This window comes from Lactuca sativa, chromosome 5, assembly GCF_002870075.4.
Source record: "Lactuca sativa cultivar Salinas chromosome 5, Lsat_Salinas_v11, whole genome shotgun sequence".
Classification (NCBI taxonomy): Eukaryota; Viridiplantae; Streptophyta; class Magnoliopsida; order Asterales; family Asteraceae; genus Lactuca; species Lactuca sativa.
In genome coordinates this window covers 308,941,146-308,956,602 of record NC_056627.2, presented here as the reverse complement: position 1 = coordinate 308,956,602, position 15,457 = coordinate 308,941,146, and the positions used below count along the sequence as shown (strand labels likewise).

The 15,457-nt window shown below is 34.6% G+C and overlaps 2 protein-coding genes across 2 annotated transcripts; one reads left to right on the top strand and one right to left on the bottom strand.

Annotated features, from left to right (window-relative positions):
• The first annotated feature begins 1,431 nt into the window (after nt 1–1,431).
• Nucleotides 1,432–4,204, top strand: LOC111890777 (probable uridine nucleosidase 2). The gene is made up of 10 exons (XM_023886864.3): nt 1,432–1,589; nt 1,869–2,084; nt 2,291–2,406; nt 2,533–2,592; nt 2,677–2,862; nt 2,942–3,046; nt 3,125–3,221; nt 3,330–3,437; nt 3,535–3,670; nt 4,009–4,204. Exons 2-10 carry the CDS (start codon nt 2,039–2,041, stop codon nt 4,115–4,117), a joined length of 963 nt encoding a protein of 320 aa, XP_023742632.1. The 5' UTR covers nt 1,432–1,589; nt 1,869–2,038; the 3' UTR covers nt 4,118–4,204.
• A 1,180-nt stretch (nt 4,205–5,384) lies between these two features.
• Nucleotides 5,385–8,058, bottom strand: LOC111890772 (probable uridine nucleosidase 2). The gene is made up of 10 exons (XM_023886859.3): nt 7,942–8,058; nt 7,714–7,849; nt 7,449–7,564; nt 7,253–7,312; nt 6,964–7,149; nt 6,780–6,884; nt 6,240–6,336; nt 6,021–6,128; nt 5,740–5,875; nt 5,385–5,650 (listed from the first exon to the last, which is right to left on the bottom strand). Exons 3-10 carry the CDS (start codon nt 7,554–7,556, stop codon nt 5,548–5,550), a joined length of 903 nt encoding a protein of 300 aa, XP_023742627.1. The 5' UTR covers nt 7,557–7,564; nt 7,714–7,849; nt 7,942–8,058; the 3' UTR covers nt 5,385–5,547.
• Nucleotides 8,059–15,457: the final 7,399 nt, after the last annotated feature.

Below are 15,457 nucleotides of genomic sequence, written 5' to 3'. Positions count from 1 at the left end.
TTCATTCCTTTAATAAAACTTGGGAACACCAATTTCTTTTACTTTCCTCTCACATCCACCAATGTTTTTTTTTTCTCCTTAAATTGAACTCGGAAACGGGGTGTAATTTTTTTTGCATCTATTCGTTGTCGATTTGAATTCATTTCATAAAAGTTGGTTTGTGCGTCTAAGCTTAACTGTGTCGGGGCTTGGATTTTAGTATAAATTGTGAAGGAAACGAATATATTTTAGCACTTTTGAGTTGTTTCAAGAGCACACCCATCAACTATAAGGGTGTTTGGCTAAAGCTTACCAAAGGCTTATTTTTCGAACTTATTTTTTATAAGCTTATTTTTTTCTAGTTTATTTTTTATGAGCTTGGTTTATTTTCTTAGTATAAGTCATAATAAACTCTTAAGTTGGAAATAAGTCAGAAAAAATAGATTTATAAAAAATAAGCTCGAAAAATTATCTCTAAGTTTACCCAAAACACCATGTGTTCCTTAGGACTTATTTCAATCTCCGGCTATTATTGTCTCTCGTTCCCCAGTTTAGCAAAAGAAAAGAAGATAAAAGAAATTCACGAAACAAAGGAAAGGAAACCAAATTTTCTTTTGTGTTTCGAGCCGGAGAGAAGTAGAAAAACAAATATTTTGTTCTTTCATTAAGGAAAGCTACGAGGGAACCGGGTGTAATGGATACGGCATGGGAGAATGACGGTGGTGAACTTAGTTCGCCTGCTTCACAGGAAAACCAAAACGCTCAAGATCCGTCGGTAGAGGTGGAGAACAGAGAAGTCATCTGCAAAGAAATCTAAGGACGCAAACGGAGAAGAAAGTAACACTGAGATTGAAACAGTTGAGAAAACCAAGAGCTCAAATGGTACTAGTTCGAGTTCTAGTGATAATTTAGATGACGGATTCAAATGAGAAGAAAGAAGTTGTTCTTGAACCTGAAGCTGAACAGTCAAACAGACAACTGATAAAGTTGAAGGGTTGGAGATTTCCCTTATTGTTGATCCAGTTGATGAAACCAAGAACGAAGAGACACAAGAATCAGTTCCAGCAATTGAACCAATGCCTGAAACAGTACCTGCTAAATTGAATAATAGGTTTCCCCCATTGTTGAACCAATTAAGAATCTGAGTATCAGAATCGAACCATCTTAGAAAAGACAGATGAGTGCATGGAACCTGATTGTTCAGCTCATCAACAACGTTGGTGAAACCTGACGGAGGCGGCCATAAGTGAGGAAGAAGATGAAAGTTGGGGGAAGGAGATATCGCCGGAGGTGAGGCTATTGTGGTTGGGGAAGACGATGATGGCTTGGGGTTAAAAGAAATAAGGACGAAAATGCCCCGTCTCTAACGGAGATAACCTAACGGCATTAAACCCAGGGACCATCCGTGTCGGATTTGGAAACGTTAAGGACCACCGATATTATCCTAACGAAAGATATCCTTAAATTACTACTTTTTACAAACTATATGTACCATTTTTGAAATTCTATCAAAATTAACATATCAGACAGAAACACCATTATTGCCTTTTGTTTTCTTCACGTTCCATATCACCGATTCCAATCCACGAAATTTCTCCAAGATTTCCAAGGTAATCATCAGTGTTTTGCTTGAAGATCAATATTACTTTTTAATTTTAATTTTAAGGGTTGATCAAATCTTCAAATCCCCACACTTTCAAATCCTTTCTGTGATTTTTTTAAAACTGAATTCGTTTCCCTACAATACCATTTGTTTTCTGTCAACTTGTACTTCAATGCAAGCCATGCTTCTTAATCCCTAAGTAGAGACGTTTTGTTGTTGAGATTTGTGTATCGAAATGATAATATCACCTGATCGTTAATTTATGCTGCATATGTAATCATCTTAGGTCAGCGGATTGGTGGAAGTTTGAACAATCAGTGGTTTGCAACTTTGGGAGGAGCAACAGAGGCACGGTTGACTTTCGATTCTCCTGATCCACTGAATAAGGAACGGTGTTCAAATTTTAATTACTTCTATTCCTTCCGATTACTTGATACCAGAACTACATCCACTTCAATGGCGGAACCAAAGAAGATAATCATAGACACCGATCCTGGCATTGGTAAGTGCTTCTTTCTGGAGTCTATGGATTACTCTCATCATGATCATGATCATCATCTTGTTAAATCTAAGCTTTTCCCCTTTTCTATTCAAAATTTGAGTTTATGCACTTTATCCTAGAAACTAAGTACACCATCCAATTACAAATAAACTGTGGCTAATAATAGATGATCTTTTAATCCATGTTGTGTGCAATTATTGAATCAGACGATGCCATGGCAATATTTCTGGCATTAAGGTCACCAGAAATAACAGTGATTGGGCTTACGACTATTTATGGCAACGTTTACACCACACTTGCCACTAGAAACGCATTGCATCTGGTAAGCCATTTCATGATCTCTTTTACATAAAAAAAGTACTAGCTGTGAATTCTTCTGTGATTAACATTCTTTGTCATCATACTAACTAAACTGAAGATATTGATGTTTTGTTATTTATATATATAGTTGGAGGTTGCTGGGAGAACAGATATCCCTGTTGCAGAAGGATCTCATGTCAGTTATATGGTACATCTCCTTCCATTTCTATTAGCTTGATATCTTTTCAAAAATCTTATGTTTCTTCTGTTTCTTTTTTCTCCATGTGTTAAGAAAGCCACAAAGCTTCGAGTTGCAGACTTTGTCCATGGAGTAGATGGACTTGGAAACCAGAATTTTCCTCAGCCAAAGTCAAAGCCAATAGAAAAGTCAGCTGCAGAATATTTGGTGGAGCAGGCTAATCTTTACCCTGGAGAAATCACTGTGGTGGCATTGGGTCCCCTTACCAATATTGCATTGGTCTCATTTCCATCTTTTTTAATTAAGGAATTAACCGTTTCTTGAAACACTTTTTAAAGAATCTTTTTAATTGTTGCAGGCGATTCAACTGGACCCCACATTCACTAAAAAAATTGGACAAATAGTTCTTCTTGGTGGTGCTTTTGCAGTAAATGGGAATGTGAATCCAGCTTCTGAGGCTAATGTAAGTAACTTTATGATTGTAATTATATCCCAAACATTTTGTTGTTATTTATTTACAATTTATTAATTTCTCCCATAGATTTTTGGTGATCCAGAAGCTGCTGATATTGTGTTTACTAGTGGAGCTGATGTTGTGGCTGTTGGAATCAATGTTACTCATCAAGTTATTATGAAAGGTAATCCAAATCCTTTTTTTATATTTTTCTGAAAAGTCAACTTATTATATGATTATGAATTTATGATGATTTTACTAGTATTAACAGTTGCTAATAATATGTTTGTAGATAGTGAGCTTGAAAACATGGCAGAATCAGAAGGAAAATTTGCCAAGTATTTATCCAAGATCCTGGATTATTACTTTTCTTATCATCGTGATGCATACAGCATGAAAGGTGAAAGATTGAATTTTTTTTAAAAAAAAAACATAATGTTGATTTCTATAACTTTTGATGTGGTCTTTTATGTTAAATAATTTTTTTTTGTGTGTAGGTGTTTACCTACATGATCCTACAGCACTTCTTGCAGCTGTTAATCCTTCACTGATGACATACACAGAAGGTGTTGTCAGAGTCCAAACAACTGGCATCACAAGGGGTCTAACCTTGTTTTTCAACAAACAGAAAAGGTGAAAATGTTTTTTTAATCTTTTATTTTTTTGAGTAAATCAAAGTTTTTGTTCCTATATGCTATGTTGATTTTTTTGGATATGGTTTAAAAAAGAATCTTTTTCACTTTCTAGTCTTTATTTATATGACTGTTTTATAACACTTTTAGTCCTTGGTCGTCTAAGTTAACCACCTAAGCCCATAGAAATGACCATTTTGCCCCTGTATAAGTGTAAACAAATATTAGAAAGAATGTTGCTATTTCTTGCATTTAACCCAAAGGCATTGATTTACAATTTGAAAAAACTTGTGTGCATGTTTTTGACTTGTATGAATCTGTTATTTTTTACTATGCAAGGTTTAATGAAGCGACTGAATGGAACAACAAACCGACAGTGAAAGTGGCAGTGACAGTTGATGCTCCTGCAGTTGTGAAATTAGTAATGGATCGCCTCATGAATTCATAACCTCCATTCATTTTTTTTTTAAAGTTGTTGACATATTGTCTAATAAAAACATTTCTATTTCAATTCATATGAATTATTTGTCCCTAACAGTTTTTCATTTCAATATTATTGTTATTTTTTTTTATATAAGTTATAAATTATTTTTTATCTTTGAAATTGAAAAAGTAAATGCGAACGATGCATCCATTTTAAATATTTTCCGAAACAAGGAGCAAGCTTTTACATTTTTATGGACAAAACGGTCAATTCGCAAGTGGAGGAGGCAAAATTGTGACAGCCAATCGATCAAAGAGGGAGTAAAGAATTGAAGAGATTTTAAAATTTATTATATATTTAAAATTTATTATATACTAGGTGTGAGACCCGTATGTTATACGGGTTCGATAAAACAAAAAATTAAATATGAAAGTTTAAACAAAGATTTATTTAAATTTAAAATTTTAGATTTGAAATTTAAAATTAAAAATTTGAATTTAAGAGGAAACATATTAAATATTATATGAGTAGTAATATTATAATTTATTGGTTATTTTCAATTAAGATAATTATTAATTGAGGTGTAAATATGATGTGTTAATTAAGAAAAGATAAAAAATAAGAAAATGACAAATGAAAAAAACATTTAATCAAAAATATTAAAAAATGACATTTGTCCAAGTTAATGAGAGAGTGACATGTGGCAAAAAAAACTTTCATTTATTAAGAAAGATTTTGTTGAAATTTAAAACTTTGTTATGAATTTGCCCCAAATTTTGTGTTTCTTTACAAATTTATTTTTCTAGAACTTTTTAAAGGCTTTTTATAATGGTTTATAATTTTATTAATGTCTAAGAAAAGTTGCAGAAAATAAATTTGTAAAAACACACTAAATTTGGGATGAATCCATAACAAAATTTCAAATTCGGATCAAATTTATAATAAAATTTAAAATTTGAGTTGAAATTGTAAAATTTAAAAGAGAGGAGTCATATTCAATCCTACATAGCATGGGAACCATATAGGTAAACATGAATCGATAAAATTGGTTACTTGGTAACTCTGAAGTTAGTTTCAAAAAATAACGATAACCCTTATAATATTACAAGATAACTAATGTTGATTAATTTAATCTAATCAAATTACTATATAAGATAGGATATAATAAAACAAGTCCTCACGATGTCACTCTTTTCCTCACGTAGATCGACTTCTCATTTTCTTAATATGAGAACCACATTCGGTATCCATTACCCGTTATGCCACGTCATCATGTAGCTAAGTTGATACGTACGTTATACCTAACCATTTTAAGTTTTTAACTCTATTTTCTTTACAATTATATGTTGCTTCTCATTTATAACACATCGTAACACACAAGAAATACAAATCTCATTCTCCACGTATTTTTCTCTAAAACTTTTAGTTTAACATTTTTATAATCACACAAGTAGTCACATGAGACGTTCCGTTACTAGTTTGACAACTGCAGGAGCATCGACTGTTACTGCTACTTTCACTGTCCGTTTGTTGCTCCATTCAGTCGCTTCATTAAACCTTGCATAGTAAAAACAACAAAATACATATTGCAAATGTGTTAAGTTAGACGGATAACCATGACTTTTGGGCAAAATGGTCATTTTTACCTATTACGCTTGTTGAAAAACAATGTTAGACCCCTTGTGATGCCAGTTGTCTGGACTCTAACAACACCTTCTGTGTATGTCATCAGTGAAGAATTAACAGTTGCGAGAAGCGCTGTTGGATCGTGAAGGTAAATACCTATATATATCAGGGTAAAATGGTCATTCGCATGGATCAATAGTTCCATACCATCACCAACGAACATATTGTGTTTTTTCTATATAATATAAAAGGAGTCATCAAAACTTACAGAAAAAAACATCATGTTTTAAAAAATACGTACCTTTAATGTTGTATGCATCACGATGATAAGAAAAGTAATGATCCAGGATTTTGCACAAATACTTGGCAAATATTCCATCCGACTTTGCCAAGTTTGTAAGATCATTGTCTACAAACATATTATAAGTATAAGCGTAAATACTATCATGAATATGATGTGTAACAAATTGGCCAAAAATAACTAAAGTTGAGCTACATAAAATGAAAAAAAAAAATTTACTTTTCATGATAACTTGACGAGTAACATTCATGCCAATTGCCAAAACATCAGCTCCACTAGTAAATACGATATCCGCAGCTTCTGGGTCACCAAAAATCTGCTTTTCCAAATTAAATGTAAATAATCAACAAAAAAATGTTGTATGACATTTTCAAGACACACACAAGCAAACAGTGTTTCTATGTTTCTTGTTCGAGTTTATGAAGAGTGGATGCGATCAAATTGTATGATAGTTACAAACTTCATGAGTAGATATTAACGGAGACAATGTGAAAAAAGGCAACACAACATCCCCTTAGTCATTTAAGTGGGATCTTATCTCCCAAATCCCAACTTAAATCACAAACAGGCATACACTTTCAACCCAAGAAAATAAGAAGCTATTAACTAAATCCAATTTTCAATAGAGAGTTGATGATACTTATGTTGACTTAGCTAATTCCTATAGTGACATGCATGATACATCTAACTGTAAAACTTCTTGTATTGTTTAGTGTACTTATTCGTATTTAGTTTCCAAAAGAAAAATGAAGGACTTACATTAGTCTCGGCAGCTGGATTCACATTCCCATCTATTGCAAAAGCACCACCAAGAAGAACAATTTGTCCAATTTTTTTGGTGAATGTGGGGTCCAGTTGAATCGCCTGAAACATTTAAAAAGATTCTTTAAAAAGTGTTTCAAGAAACGATTAATTCCTTAATCAAAAAAGATGGAAATGAGACCAATGCAATATTGGTAAGGGGGCCCAATGCCACCACAGTGACTTCTCCAGGATAGAGATTAGCCTGCTCCACCAAATATTCTGAAGCTGACTTTTCTATTGGCTTTGACTTTGGCTGAGGAAAGTTCTGGTTTCCAAGTCCATTCATCCCATGGGCAAAGTCGCGAACTTGAAGCTTTGTGGATTTCTTAGCACACAAACAAAAAGAAAGGGTAGAAAAGATATGATTGATCAAAACTTTCTTGTGAAGTGTGCAAAAAAAAAGAAAAGAAATGGAAGGAGATGTATACCATATAACTGACATGAGATCCTTCTGCAACAGGGATATCTGATCTCCCAGCAACCTCCAACTATATATATAAATAACAAAACATCATCATCTTTAGTTTAGTTAGTATAACAAGTGACAAAATTTTGATTATACGGAATCAGAGAATAATTTAAAGATGGTATTTTCTAAAGCAAAAAAAAATGAAATGGATTTACCAAGTGCAATGCATTTCTAGTGGCAAGTGTGGTGTAAACGTTTCCAAAAATAGTCGTAAGCCCAATCACTGTGATTTCTGGTGACCTTAATGCCACAAATATTGCCATGGCATCATCTGAATGAACAATTGCACATAACATGGATACAAATTAAGCATGTGATGTAGGTGTATATATATAATGTATTTGATATCTGGATGGTGCTCTTATTTTCTAGGCCAAAGTTTCGTACACTCAAATGATTTGAAAATGGAAGGGAGAAAACCTTCAATTTAACAAGACGATGATGATGATGATGATGATGATAGTAATCCATAGACTGCTGAAAGAAGAATTTACCGATGCCAGGGTCGGTGTCTATGATTATCTTCTTTGGTTCCGCCATGGAAGTGGATGCAATTCTGGTAATCAGGTAATGGAAACAACAGAAATAAAAAGGGAAACAGCTGTTTCTTAATCAATGGATAAAGGATTTGTATGATTGATTTAAAACCTCAGGAGAATCGAAAGTCGGCTGTGGCTCTGGTTGTTATTCTCCCGAAGTTGCAAACCGCTTATTGACAGTGATTGTTCAATCTTCCCTTAACTGGATGACCTAGATGAAGACGACTGCAGCATAAGTTGACGATCAAAGTGACATTAGTATTTCGATACATAAATCTAAGAAATGAAAATGATTTCCACGTGTTGGCTCTCTCTGTGAGACTGTGACAAATGTTGTAGACAGGGTCCAGGGATTAACAAACACGACTTGCATGCACTATAGACGTATTGTCTTCTTTGTAAGAATTATGCACCACACGACAAAAATTATGCGGAAACAAAATTGGAAGTAAAATTTGAATTCGTTTTCATGGCTGAGTATAAAAAAATTATGATTAAGTATTAATTAGTTATTATTGTATATACATGTGAAACCTAAAATTGTCTCTTCAAAAGAGTCATTGCGGATGAGATGCACTAACACTCCCTTTCAAAGTAATATGCTCGATGAGGCTAAACAGGAATGTGTTTAGCCACGGGTGCGGGATGTCGGCTCTAATATCATGTAAATATATGTAGAACCTAAAATTGTCTCTCCAAAAGAGCCTTTGTGGAGAGAAGGAGGACTCCAGTATATATAGTCACTTATATTACCATGTCGCAACGATGTGGGATGCAGTAACAATTATTTTATGTTATCTTTGTCGTATCGTGATTTGCTTGTCGTTTTATAATTGGTTTGTTTTCGTATTAGTTAAACAAACGCGACATCTTGTCATGCTGTGTTCGTGATACATAAAACTTTATTGTGCCGTGTCGTATCAGACAAAGACACGACACGATCATCCGATTTACCATTCCTACCTTCTCGTAACCATTAGGTCTTTCTGAGATCATTTTTATCTTCTTTTGGACCGGTTCGGTCATGTATTGTTCTAATTAGATGGGTCTCATAGTCTTTTTGTTCTTTGTTTTTTAGTTCCAATTCGAATTTTGGTCTTTATATGTTTGACTGTTTGATTAAATTAGTCGATATTATTATGCATTAACAATTAAAGGATCATATAAAATGATTAGTTACCCGTTATTATTGTTGGGCTAGTGAAGCCATAAATGACAAAGTTCAAGGGCCAATATTGTAACTTTACAATTAATTGGTTCATGTGTGAAGACTTGGAGTACTTTCTAATGAAAAACATGCTACTCGTTAAATTGGAAATTTGTACGTAGCTTCAAAGTTAAGAATATGCAGTAGGCATGTGATACATTAAATGCATGAGACACACAAGTCAAAATTTGCAGCAACATATACGTATATGTGTGTGAATTGAAGAAGAAGGTTACGGCTCAAAAGACTATAAATATTCATTTTCTCTTCATTTGTTAGATACACAATAACCATAACATCATAGAGAGTAGATACATAGATAAATTAGTGAGGTATTAATTTTTGTGCAAAGCCTTAATTTTTGGCAGCCAAAAATTACGAGTGATATCTTACGGTCAGTGATCAGATTACAAGTGCAGATTTTAGCCTTGTATGATTGTAATTTCCTTGGTGTTAATAAAATCCCCTCTCTATCGTTCGCCCGTGGATGTAGGTCAGATTAGACCGAACCATGTTAAATATTGTGTTCAGCTTCGTTTGTAATTTTTCAGTAGTTTTTATTCCGCGAGTTTTACCGAAATCATTTATCAAATTTTAGAAGTGCTTAACTTGTCTCGTTGCATTCCCAGCAAACTGGTATCAGAGCTATGGCTGAAGATGGGAAAGTTAAGATCGAAAAATTTGATGGTCAAGATTTCGGTTTCTGGAAAATGCAAATCGAAGATTATCTCTACCAGAAGAAGTTACACCAACCTTTGTCCAAAGACAAACTAGAAGCAATGATGCAGGAAGAGTGGGACTTATTAGATTGGCAGGCACTCGGAGTGATAAGGTTGTCATTGGCAAAGAATGTCGCTTACAATATTGTCAATGTGAAGACAACCTACAATCTGATAAATGTGCTGTCTAATATGTACGGAAAACCTTCGGCAACAAATAAGGTTTTATTGATTCGACAACTTGTAAATTTGAAGATGAAGTAGGGTAGCTCGGTGACAGACCACGTGAACGAATTTAACTCAATAATATCAAGATTGATATATGTTGATATTGGATTTGAAGATGAAGTCATGGCGTTGCTACTATTATCATCGTTACCCGATAGTTGGTCCGGCATAGTGACGATCGTTAGCAGTTCAGCCAGAGGTGCCAAGCTATCATTCGAAGGTATTCGCAATTTAATCCTTGGTGAGGATGTACGCAGAAGGAGTGTCCAATAATCTTCCAGTAGTCTTCTAACTACTGAAGGCAGAAGAAGAAAGACCAACATATGAGGTGGTTGTAGAGGAAGATCAAAGTCAAGAAAGAGAGGTCAGTCGAAGAACAGGAAAGATATTACCTATTGGAACTGTAATGAGAAAGGTCATTTCAGAAATCAGTGTCCAAAGCCTTCGACGGACAAAGGCAAGAAGGAAGTAAATATGGCAGCAGATTCTAAAGATGATGCGCTCATTTGTTGTGTCGAAAACTCAACTGAATCCTGGATCATGGATTCTGGTGTGTCGTTTCATGCTAGTCACTGCAGAAAAGTAATGCATAATTTCAAGCAGTACAAAGGGAAAGTCAGATTAGCAGATAACAAGAGTCTGGATATTACTGGAGTTGGGGATGTGGCCCTCAAGACAATCTTGGGTACGAAGTGGACTTTGAAGAATGTTAAGTTCATTCCAGAATTGAAGAGGAAGTTAATATCTGTGGGGCAGCTTGATGGTGAAGGTCACCATGTTACATTTGGTGATCATTAGTACCAAGTGAAAAAGGGAAACTTAGTTGTTGCTAGAGGTCAGAAGCGGGGTACACTATATATGGTGGAGGTTTCTGATGCTGAAGTACATGTTGTTGAAGAAGTTGGGATATCCACTCTATGGCACCAAAGACTTGGACATATGAGTGAGAAAGGAATGAAGATGCTAGCATCCAAAGGAAGAATACCAGATTTGAAGACTGTGATAGTTGACTTCTGTGAGCCTTGTATTCTGGGTAAACAGAAGAAGGTTACTTTCACAAAGATAGGTCATCCGCCCAAGTCCATGAAGTTGGAGTTAGTTCATTCAGATGTTTATGGCCCCAATTCAGTTTCTTCAGTGGGAGGGTCCCGATGTTACGTTATTTTCATTGACGAATGCACAAGGAAAGTTTGGGTTTATTTCTTGAAGCATAAGTCTGAAGTTTTCAGCACATTCAAGAAATGGAAAGCTATTATAGAGAATGAAACAAACTTGAAAATCAAGTGTTTCAGATCAGGCAATGGGGGTGAATACAGTAGCAAAGAATTTGTTGATTATTATGCTGACCAAGGAATCAGAATGCAGAAGACAGTTCCGGAGACACCTTAGAAAAATGGAGTAGCAGAGATGATGAACCACACATTGAACGAGAGGGCTAAAAGCATGAGACTACATGCAGGTTTACCAAAGATGTTATGGGTAGATTCGGTCAACACAGATGCATATTTAATCAACAGAGGACCCTCAGTCCCCATAGGGTTCAAGATTCCAAAAGAGGAATGGCAAGGTCAGGAGATTTCTCTCAAACACTTAAATGTATTTGGTTGTGTCTCGTATGTTAAAGTTAAAGACTCGGAGAGAGACAAGCTAGAGGCAAAGGCAAGGAAGTGCACCTTTATAGGTTACGGGTTAGATGACATGGGGTACCACTTCTGGGATAATGAGAATAAGAAGGTTATCAGAAGTCGGGATGTGGTGTTCAACGAGAATGCTCTATACAAGGATGAACTTGCAAAAAGCTCCAACGGTGACAAGCAACCAAAAAAGAAGGATCAAGTTGAGTTAGAAGAAATATCAGATGATGACGTTGTAAAACCTATTAGTACTCCAAAGATAGGTGAAAGTTCAGGAAGCAGTGGGAGCTCTGATGTATCTGGAGATAGTGGGAGTACAGTGGATAGTAGCTCAGAGGATAAGGTTGCAAATGATGCAGAAACCAGAACTCCTATTATCCGTAGATCCACTAGAGTACGAAGACCTGCAGTCAGGTATTCTCCTTTAGCTAATTACTTGTTGTTGACTGAGAATGGTGAACCTGAGTCTTATCTAGAGGCCTTAAGGATGAAAGATTCCATACAGTGGAAGAAGGCTATAGAAGATGAGTTGAGCTCACTTGATAAGAACCATACTTGGTCCTTGGTCAAGCTCCCGGCAATGAAGAAAGCACTATAGAACAAATGGGTGTTTTGGGTTAAAGATGAGATTGATGACACCAAACGATACAAGGCAAGGTTGGTTGTCAAAGGGTATCAACAAAGGAGAGGAGTTGATTATGATTAGATATTTTCTCCAGTTGTAAAGATGACTACAATCAGAATGGTCTTGGGTATTGTAGCCTTTGAAGATCTCCATCTAGAGCAGCTAGATGTGAAGACAACTTTTCTCCATGGTGACCTGAAAAAAGACATCTACATGAAACAACCAGAGGGTTTTCCCACAGTTGGTAAGGAAAATCTGGTGTGCAAACTAAAGAAAAGTTTGTATGGATTGAAGCAAGCTCCAAGACAGTGGTACTTGAAGTTTGATAGCTTCATGCAAAGGAGTGGGTACAATAGATGTGAAATGGATCATTGTTTTTACTTGAAGAAATTCAACTCCTCATTCATCATCCTTTTATTGTATGTTGATGACATGTTGATCGTTGGGTCCGACATGCAGGAGACCAACAAGCTTAAGAAGCAGTTGTCCAGAGAGTTCGGGATGAAGGACCTAGGGGCTGCTAAGTAGATATTGGGTATGAGTATAGCCAGGAACAGAGGTATCGGTACACTAAAACTTTCACAAGCTAAGTACATCAAGAAAGTTTTAGAAAAGTTCAGCATGGCAGATGCTAAAGCCAGAAGTACACCTTTGGGAAGTCAGTTGAGACTCTCAAAGAAGCAATCCCCAAAGATGGAAGAAGACAAGGAATAGATGACTAAAGTTCCCTACGCATCTGCAGTTGGTAGCTTGATGTATGCTATGGTATGCACCAGACCAGACATTGCTCATGCAGTGGGAGTTGTGAGCAGGTTCATGTCAAATCCAGGAAAAGAGCATTGGGAGGGAGTAAATTGGTTGCTACGCTACTTGAAAGGAACATATGAGGTTGCCCTATGTTTCAGAAGAAAGGGTGTGATCTTAGAAGGGTTTGCCGATGCTGATTTGGGTGGATGTGTGGATTCAGGAAAGGGCATAGCAGGTTATGTGTTCACGATTGGATGTACATCAATCAGTTGGATGTCTAGGTTACAAAAGAGTGTTGCTCTCTCAACCACAGAAGCAGAGTATATGGCTATTGCAGAAGCAGCCAAAGAGCTTATATGGTTGAAGAACTTTCTATCAGAACTTGGAATGCATCAGGTGGATTGTGTATTGCATTGTGACAACCAGAGTGCAGTTTACTTGGCAAAGAATCCAGTGTTTCATAGTAGAACGAAACACATTCAGATGAGGTACCATTTTATTCGAGAATTAATTAATGATAGAACTCTAAATCCGAAGAAAATCCTTGGAACGAAGAATCCAGCAGATATGTTTCACCAAGGTGGTTCCAATGAAAAGTTGAAGCTTTGTATGGCTTCAACCGGCCTTTCAGAAGTTTGAGAAAAGGCATGGCAGAGAACGAGAGAGAGAGAGAGAGGGAGTGGGAGAGATTAAGGAATGTTGCAAAGCTTTTGAATGGCAGAGAAATAATAAGTCATTTAAGTCTCCAAGTGGAAGATTGTTGCGCTAGTGAAGCCATAAATGACAAAGTTCAAGGGCCAATATTGTAACTTTACAATTAATTGGTTCATGTGTGAAGACTTGGAGTACTTTCTAATGAAAAGCATGTTATTGGTGAAATTGGAAATTTGTACGTAGCTTCAAAGTCAAGAATATGCAGTAGGCATGTGATACATTAAATGCATGAGACACATAAGTCTTAATTTGCAGCAACATATACGTATATGTGTGTGAATTGAAGAAGAAGGTTACGGCTCAAAAGACTATAAATATTCATTTTCTCTTCATTTGTTAGATACATAATAACCATAATATCATAGAGAGTAGATACACAGATAAATTAGTGAGGTATTAATTTTTGTGCAGAGCCTTAATTTTTGGCAACAAAAAATTACGAGTGATATCTTACAGTCAGGGATCAATCAGATTTTAGTCTTGTATGATTGTATTTCCTTGGTGTTAATAAAATCCCATCTCTCTCGTTCGCCCATGGATGTAGGTCAGATTAGACTGAACCACGTTAAATATTGTGTTCAATTTCGTTTGTAATTTTCAGTAGTTTTTATTCCGCGAGTTTTACCGAAATCATTTATCAAATTTTAGAAGTACTTAACTTGTCTCGTTGCATTCCCAACAATTATAACATTTAAACAATCAACACACTACATATATAAAAGTCTTAGTTTACCAATTATTATTACACTGTAACAATCAACACACTATACATATGAAAGTCATAGTTTACCCATTATTATTACAGTGTAGCAATCAACATACTATATATATGAAGGTCTTAATTTATAGGAACGTGTATATTGCCTAATATTACATAGTATATTAATGATTTGTTTGTTGGAATATGTATTATTTTTGTGTTTAGATTAAATAACATAAATTTCATTACATTTGGATATCATAAAAATCATTATTTATTTATTTATTTTTATTTTAACGTCCAGAATATGATTCCATCAAATAATGATATGCATGCCACGCCATCAAAGAGTTCCACATCAACATGCGTTGTTAGCCAACAAGACATGATAAGTGGTAAGTATTGAAACAAATTGAAAAAACCAATAACTGAAACAAAAATAATTACAATATCATAAAATTTTTGACATCCACCCATTTTGTTTTTTTGGCCATAACTTTTTTTCTTCTTTGAAAAAAAATTAAAAATACCAAAGTTATTAAAATTTAATTCTCTACAAATAAGCATAATCATAAAAATTTGATTTTTTTTTTTAATTTGTAATATTTATAAAAAAAACCCAGAAAAAAGAAAAATTTTCAAAAATTATAAAAATTTAAGTATACATCTACTCATTATACTAGTGACTTTGTAAAAAGAATATTTAAAAAGTAATGTGTTTTAGACACCAAACTTGATTTTAAAAAATTATAAGTTTTTAAAATAAATGTTGAATATAATATGATCCAAATAGAGATGATTCAAATATTATGATTCAACATGTTTATGATCATTAACTTGTTATGATCTAGAAATATTTTGATTCAAGTATTTTATGATCCTTAATTATTATATATTTTATAAATCAAAATTAAATGATTCAAAAAATATAATGATCCAAATGTTGTATTGAACAAAAACTTTATTTAATTCAATATATTATGATCTAAAATCATATGATTCATAAATGATATGATCCAAATTACTATGATTCAAAATGATATTCTCCAAA